General features: G+C 38.0%; 1 protein-coding gene across 1 annotated transcript in view; it reads right to left on the reverse strand.

Moving 5' to 3' along the window:
- The window catches only part of VPS36 (vacuolar protein sorting 36 homolog (S. cerevisiae)), a 96,930-nt gene that overhangs the window by 26,260 nt on the left and 62,472 nt on the right, over positions 1-8,198 (reverse strand). The window contains exons 7-9 of the mRNA XM_006877428.1: positions 6,267-6,299; positions 6,080-6,157; positions 5,190-5,324 (exon numbers count right to left, since the gene is read on the reverse strand). Coding sequence (XP_006877490.1) covers positions 5,190-5,324; positions 6,080-6,157; positions 6,267-6,299 — 246 coding nt within the window. The remainder of the gene's footprint in view (positions 1-5,189; positions 5,325-6,079; positions 6,158-6,266; positions 6,300-8,198) is intronic.

An 8,198-nucleotide genomic window follows, 5' to 3' on the forward strand; every position in this document is an offset into this window, starting at 1 on the left:
TAGTTTCGAACTGCCAACCTTGAGGTTAGCAGCCCAATTCATAACCGCTACGCTACCAGAACTCCTCAAAGAGATTTAAATCAAAACTACAATGAGATACCATCTCACCCTGGCAAACAATGTACTGATCAAAAAATCAGAAAACAACAAATGCTGACAAGGTTGTGGGGAGATGGGAAATCTTAAACAATTCTGGTGGAATTATAAAATAATAAGTGTTAAGGGCAATGGTATGGCACTGCCTCAAAAAGGTAGAACTAGAAATACCATATTATCTAGCAAGTCATTCCTAGTTTATATCCTAGAGCAATAAGAGCAGTGACATAATGCATACCCATGTTCATTGCAGTATTACTAACCTCAGCAAAAAGATGTAAACCATCTAAGTGTCCATTATAAAAGAACAGATACACAAATGTGGTATATAAATACAATGGAATATTATACAAGGATAAAGAAATCTGATGAGTCTGCCAAACATCCTATAACATGGGTGAAACTTGAGGGCATTATGCTGAGTGAAATAAGTGAAAGAAGTCAAAGACAAATATTGCATGAGATCACTTTTATAGAGTCAAGAATAGGCTTATACACAGAGCAGCATTCTTTGATGGTTATCAGGGATGGGAGGAAGCAAACACATGTTAATTCTGGTGACAGGGAATGGTGATACACAGTATGGGGAAGTCAGCACAGTGTGACCAAGGTAAGAGCAGACACTAAAAAGTATGAAAGAATAAAGTGGTGCTGGAGGAGAACTACTGGACTGCTAACTGAAAGGTTGTCAGTTCAAACCCACCTGCCACTCCTCCGTAACCCCATTTAGGGTCACTATGTGACGGAAGTGATTCAACAGCATTTAAGAACAACAGTAAATGCTGTAACATACACAATTATGTAAAAACAGTAACTGTTGTTGTTAAATGCCGTAGAGTCACTTCTGACATCTAGCGACCCTGTACAGGGTTTCCAAGGAGTGACTGGTGGGTTTGAACTGCCAACTTAGCGGTTCAAATCCACCTTGCAGTACAGTGCATTATCCTGCAGTGCCACACCAGGATTCTGTTGTTGTTGTTGTTACCATATGTACATTATTAATTCTAACTCATAGTTACTCTGTGTACAACAAAAAGAAATACTACCTGGTCCTGCGTCATCCTCACAATTACTGCTATGTTTGAGCCCATTTTTGCTGCCACTGTGTCAGTCCATTTCGTAAGGGGGGAGGGGGGGTCTTACTCTTTGCACTGACCTGCCACTTTACCAAGCATAATACCCTTCTCCAGAAACTGATCCTTCTTGACAACATGTTCAAAGTACAAAATACAAAGTCTCACCATCCTTACTTCTAAGGAGTATTCTGGATGCACTTCTTCCAAAACAGATTAATTTGTTCTTCTGGTAGTCCACTGTACTTTCTAAATTCTTCACCAACACCCTAATTCAAATGAACTGATTCTTCTCTGGTTTTCCTTATTCATTATCCAACTTTCACATGCACATGAGGCAAGTGAAAACACCATAGCCTTGGTCCTGAACACCTTAGTCTCTCTAATAATTCAAAGAGGTCTTTTATAACAGGCCTAATGTAATATATCCTTTGATTTCTTGACTACTTTGTCCATGAGTATTGATTGCATATCTAAGCAAAATTAAGTCTCTGACAACTTTAATCTTTCCTCAGTTTATCATGATGCTATTTATTGCTCCCATGGTGAAGATCTTTACTTTTAAGTTCAGGTGAAACCCATACTGAAGGCTACAGTCTTTGATCTTCATCAGTATGTATTTTATATCTTGCTTCCAGCAAGCAAGGTTATATCATCTGTATATCACAAGTTGTTAATGAGTTTTCTTTCAATCCTGATGCCAAGTTCTTCTTCATATAATACAGCCTCTCAGATTATTTGCTCACGATACAGACTGAATGAGTCTTATGAAAAGCACACAATCCTGGTGCACACCTTTCCTGATATGAAAACATTCAGTGTCCCCTTGTTCTCGTCAAACACTGTCTCTTAATCTATGTACAGGTTCCCCAGGATTATCCATTCTTGGCAATGTTATCCACTGTTTATTATGATCCACACCGTCGAATGCCCTTTCATAGTTAATAAAGCACAAGTAAACATCTTTCTGGTATTCTTTGCTTTTAGCCAAGATCTGACATCAACAGTATTTCTTGTTCCACATCCTCTTCTCAATCTGGCTTGAATTTCTGGCAGCTCCGACAATGTACTACTGCAACCGTTTTTAAATTATCTTCAACAGAATTTTACTTGCATGTGCTATTAATGATAATGATACTGTTCGATGATTTTCACGTTCTATTGGGTCACCTTTGTTTGGAATGGCACAAATATGGATCTCTTCCAATCCACTGGCACAGACAAGTGACCGCCTCCACCACTGCATCAGTTTGTTGAAGCATTTCAATTTGTACTCCATCAATTCCTGGGGTCTTGTTTTTCACCAATACCTTCAGTGTAGCTTGGACTTCTTCTTTCAATACCATTTACTGTTGATCATATGCTACATCTTGAAATGGCTGAGCACTGACCAATGCTTTTTGGTACAGTGACTGTATGTATTCCTTCCATCTTCTTTTGATGCCTCCTGCATCATTCAGTATTTTGCCCATAGAATACTTCAATACTACCATTGAAAGCTTTAATTTTTTTCTTCAGTTCTTTTAGCTTGAGTTTGTTCTTCCCTCTTGGATTTCTAACTTTAGGTCTTTGCACATTTCATTATTAATACTTGACTTTGTCTTCTTAAGCATCCCTTTAAAATGTTCTGTTCATATCTTTTATTTGCTCATTTGTGAGTGTTTACATAGGTAGACATGTATGCTATATGTATGGGAGTACATGCATTTATAGGTACAGCTTTTTGGTATACATATTTGTATTTGCTTCACATATAGTCATATATATGCTCTAGTATATATGGAATGCTGTAGAATAGCACCATACTGGTGACTGCAAGGTCAGTGGTTCAAACCCAGCAGCCATTCTTGAAAACCCTATACAGGGTCGCTATGAGTCAGAACCAACTCAGCAGCAACAATAGGGAACTCAGTTATATTAACTTCTTTAACATATCCAAACACTTTGTGGCATTGAGTTATTGCATCTAAAAGCTAAGGATGATAGTCTCAGGGGACATGAAGGTCAACTGGCATCATATAGTTCATAAACATCATGTTCTACATGCTAGTTTGGTGAGTATTATCTGGGGTCTTAAAAACTTGTGAGCAGCCATCTAAGATACAACAACTACTGTTCTCATCACATCTGGAGCAAAGGAGAGTGAAGGAAACCAAAGCCTCAAGGAAGCAATTAATCCACAGGACTAAGGGCTCACACGAACTACAGCCTCTTTTGGTGAGAGCAGAACTAGATGACACACGGTTAACACCATCAATCACTCTGATCAGGAAACAATAGAAGATTCCAGTTAGAAAGACAGAAAGTACAGAATAAAACTCAAATTAATAAAAAAAAAAAAGACCACACTTACTAAACTGATAGAGAGTAGAGGAACCCGAGACTACTGCTTAAGATACCCTTTTAACCCGGGTTAAAGCCACTCCTGGTGACTCCTGGTCTTTGAACCACAAGGTCGGCAGTTCAAACCCACCAAGTGCTCCTTGGAAACCCTATACAGGATCACTGAGTCAGAACCAACTCAACAGCACCTAACAACAACAACAACTGGAGTCACTCCTGGAGGTCACTTTTCAGGCGAAAAATAGATGATCCATAAGGAATGTGTTCCTTCAAACAATCAACTATACATGACCAAACAGTGATATTTACTCAAAAGCAAAGACAAGGAGGCAAGAAAGGACAGGAAAAATAGAGGGATGGAAAAGGGGAGGATGTTGACAGAATGTGGGGACAGCAACCAAGGTCACAGAACAAACTGTGTATAAACTGTTGAATAGGAAACTAATGTGCTGTATAAACTTCATCTAAAAGAGAGGTGGGAACGTCAGGCCCATGGGCCGTATAAAGCCCTGGAAATCGTTGGTCTGGCCCTGCCAATGCAACTGCAGTTCCAGCCATCACATTAGAGGTGAATTAACTAAATGTTTGATGAAATAAAGCAGGCTAATTTTTAAGCTGATAATTTTGTATGGCCCGCAAATGACGTTAAATGACCTACAAACATAATATTCAACAATAACATAAAATCTATAGATGTTTGAAATGAAACAGAAAGAAAATATATCTATAATAAAACAAAAAAACCAGTTGCTGTCAAGTCAATTCTGACTCATGTTGAGAGCTGTGTTTCATAGGACTGTAAAGAGCTGTGATCTTTCCAAAGTAAACTTCTTCTTTGTCACCTCTGTTGTTGTTAAGTGCCATCAAGTTGGTTCTGACTCACAGTGATCCTGTACAGGGTTTCTTAGGAGTGGCTGGTGGGTTTGAACTGCCCACCTTGCAGTTAGCAGTCCAGTGCTGATCCTACAGTGCCATGCCATGACTCAGAGGCATCTCTGGGTGAATTCAAATTGCCAGCCTTTCTGTTAGTAGCCAAGCACTTAACTGTTTGTACCACCCTGGGACTCTACATCTGTATATATAGTTTATACATTTCCTTATGAAAGTTAGAAATAAAAACTTCTTATCAAATAGTCAGGAAGTTCTGTCTATCTGAAATGGAAGTTGAAACAATTTAAGTAACTGACCCCAAAAATGACAAATAAGTACACTGAACTAATTTTGCATACCTGAAAGAAAAATTAACATATCAGTTGAACAGTAAGCATATTATCAAAGGAGTTATGCTTCTGTTAATATTTTTTTTTCCTGCCCCCTACATTCCACGCCCCCCCACACACCCCCAGTTCCCTTTCTGGATCCAGAGTCCCCAGCTGCTTCATTGCTCCACATCATCGTCTCTGTCTCCATTTTAGGCACCTCTGTTTCTCTGGGTAGGGTCCAACTCTGGGCTCTTCTCTGTTGATGGTCCCAGATAGCTCCGCTCCTAGCCTGTAGGATTAATCACTCCCTGCCTTGTTCCAAAACGTCTACCTTTGCATTTCCAACCCTCATAATCCATCCTGATAAGCATTCTTCACTACAGTTATCGCGAGTTACCCATCTGTTGTGTTAATATTTTTAATAATAAATGATTTTACATGGTATTTAAAGAACACTGTTAGGTCAGGCTCTTACCTTTAAAGGCACCTGCAATATTCCAACCAGCTGTTTGGCCAGCTGCATGTGATACTGTGTGCCTGAGCCATAGGTTTCCCTGGTAACTGGGTTAGCTATTCCCATGCTCAGCAAGTAGGATTTAAACCGGATAGTCTGTAAGAGGGAAGAAAACACAAAAAGACTACAGAGAATTAAGTCCTCCCCTCACCCAATAGTTCAAATCCTTCAATCAAAACTGCAATTCTACTTAATATTTCTATAATTACCCACTTCTTCTTCTACTTTGTTTCTATTCTGCAAACTCTAAAGAAGCAGATTTCTAGCAGTTTCTTGCATAAATCTAATTATTTTTCTTCTTCCTTTTACTACTATCCTGGCAACTCATACTGCTTTACCTCACAAATTTTGGTGCCACAAATTTAGATAATAAGTATGCTATATTTAACGCCAACCAAATAACGCAATCTAAAACTTAGAAAGAAAAATGGCTGTGATCAGAATGTAGACAAACTTAATGAAAGAAATATCAAAACTACGGGCATGAATGAAGCAGCCACTCCTTACGCATTTCATTATCCCACAAGAATGGGGTTGAAATAACCTTTCATCCTACTAGGCCTGGTGAGGTGCTGCAAGATAAGCACTGAACGCTAACCTCAAGGTCAGTGATTAAAACCCACTAGTTGCTCCTCGGAAACCCTATACAGGGTTGCTATGAGTTGGAACTAACTAAACAGCACTTCACAACAACAAATCTTAACAAAGTTTTATGAGTCACTGTCTTTAGCACTGTCACCTACCCTCAAGTCCTAAAATACTACATTAAGAAAGAAAACTGGTAAGCCAGGAAAATATCATTGCTATTTATATAATCTACTTGTCAGGCCTTAAAAAAGCAAACAATTTACCTCATCTTCTGTGATGTCACCTTGTTTATCTTTAATTTTATTAGCTATTGATTTTGATAACTCCACCATTTCCTTAGCCTGATAAGAAAAAAGAAAAAAGACCTTTGAAAGAAATAATGTCCCCAAAGTATCAGCTAGTAAAATAGATTTTCAAAATTATATCATAGTTGGTATGAAGGACATATACCTTGATCATGAGCTTGCTGAGGTCTTCAAAGGCCTGAAATGCAAAGGAATGTTATTAGAATCGTCTTAAGGATTAATATATTCTGAAGCAATGACACAAACTCTATTTTATTCCTTTTGATAAAAATTAATGAAATTATCTTACAAATTGTTGTTGTTGTTAAGTGCTGTCAAGTTAGTTCCGACTCATAGCAACCCTGTATAGGGTTTCCAAGGAGCAGCTGGCGAGCTTGAACCACCAACCTTGTGGTTCAAACCAACTTTATATATAGTCCAGCACATTACTCCACCTGTTTATTTACATAAACATTTATCCAAGAAATGTTGTTGCTAGGTGCCGTCAGCTTTATTTTGACTCCCAGTGACGCTGTAGGACAGAGTAGAACTGCCCCATAGGGTTTTCTAGGCTGTAGGCTATTTTCCCTGTGGAGCGGCTAGTGGGTTCAAACCTTACTTTCCATTGGCAGCCCAACCATTGTGCTACCAGGATTCCTATCCAAATAATAAATCTACCTTATCCTAACAATTCGGTTTATAAACTTTGGAAAATAAACTGCAAATAGCCTTTAATTTCCAAAGAGAACAGAGTTACTATTGATCAAACAAATAAATGTAACATCAGTAATTGTTCAGAAAATATTTACTGTTCTTTGATACAAGTAAGAAACTTGTCAGTGGTTTTTCCCAAAATAATATCCTGACAGGAGGTCAGGAATCAAAATCATTGCTGTGCTTTCCTGACAGACATGGCAACACACAGCCGCAGGAACACTCACAGTGGCTTTCGTAGTGAGTGAGACTTAACTGGCGTAGTACACCTCAGCCTCGGAATAAGAACAGATTTTACTTGTAATTTGAGTATGGTACATAGCACAAAAGGAAAACACTCAGACACCACCAAAAATTAAATATAGCCCATCAATGAGTTAATTTGCTACAACAGTTTAATACCTACTTCAAAGGCCTCTTCAAACTTAATCAGACATATTTATAATAGAGTATGTCAAGTTACTGAAAACATGAGGGGGCTTCAAAAAATTCATGAAAAAATGGAATGAACAGATGATGAATTTTTCCAAGAATTTTTTGAAGGCCTCTCATATACCTCAAGTACACACTAACTTTTATCTAAATATTTTATGTCTAGCTTATGAAGTACAGATATTGTTTAAAAATCAACTAAGTATCTTATCTTTAATTGAAAATCTTTCAGTCTATATGTAATAGTCAAAAGGCTCTATTCAGCAAATATCCATCTTCATTATTTGTAGGAACGTATCCCCTATCTGCAAAGGGATTTTTACTAAAATAATAAAAGAGGGTTGTGTAAAATTCTTGTAGCCAACTCACTAAGGTTAATACTGAAAACAAAGGGGAATGTGCACACACCTAACAGGAATTTCCTCAGATAAACAAAAGGCTTAAACACAGGGTTCTTATCAGCAACACACAGCACATGCCGGAAACCTTTTGTGGGAAACTCTAGTCACCAGCTCTGAACCTAAGTCCGGTCTAATATTCAAACTGAAGCACTTCAACATTACACACTTAGATTCTTAATTTCAATATATAAAGGATTATCAGATTTTTACCTATATAAAGAAAATTAGTAAGACAACAATAAAAATGCAGATGGTAAAACCACTTTATTGTTACTATGTCTTCATAGTTCATAGAAAATATATGCTAATAGTAAGAGTGAATTCACAGAAAATACATAAATTAGCCCTTTTTGTTTATAAGGATGGCTGCCGTGTTGTCATTAGGTGCTACAGAATCGGTTTCGACTCATAGCGCCCGTATGCACAGCACAACAAAACAGAATACTGCCCAGTTCTCTGCTATCTTCTGAATTGGTGTTACACTTGAGCCCATTGCTGATGACACTGTGCCAATTCATCTTGGTAGGGGTTTTTATTGTGTGGTTTTGGGG

This window comes from Chrysochloris asiatica, unplaced genomic scaffold (assembly GCF_000296735.1).
Source record: "Chrysochloris asiatica unplaced genomic scaffold, ChrAsi1.0 scaffold00494, whole genome shotgun sequence".
Taxonomy (NCBI): domain Eukaryota; kingdom Metazoa; phylum Chordata; class Mammalia; order Afrosoricida; family Chrysochloridae; genus Chrysochloris; species Chrysochloris asiatica.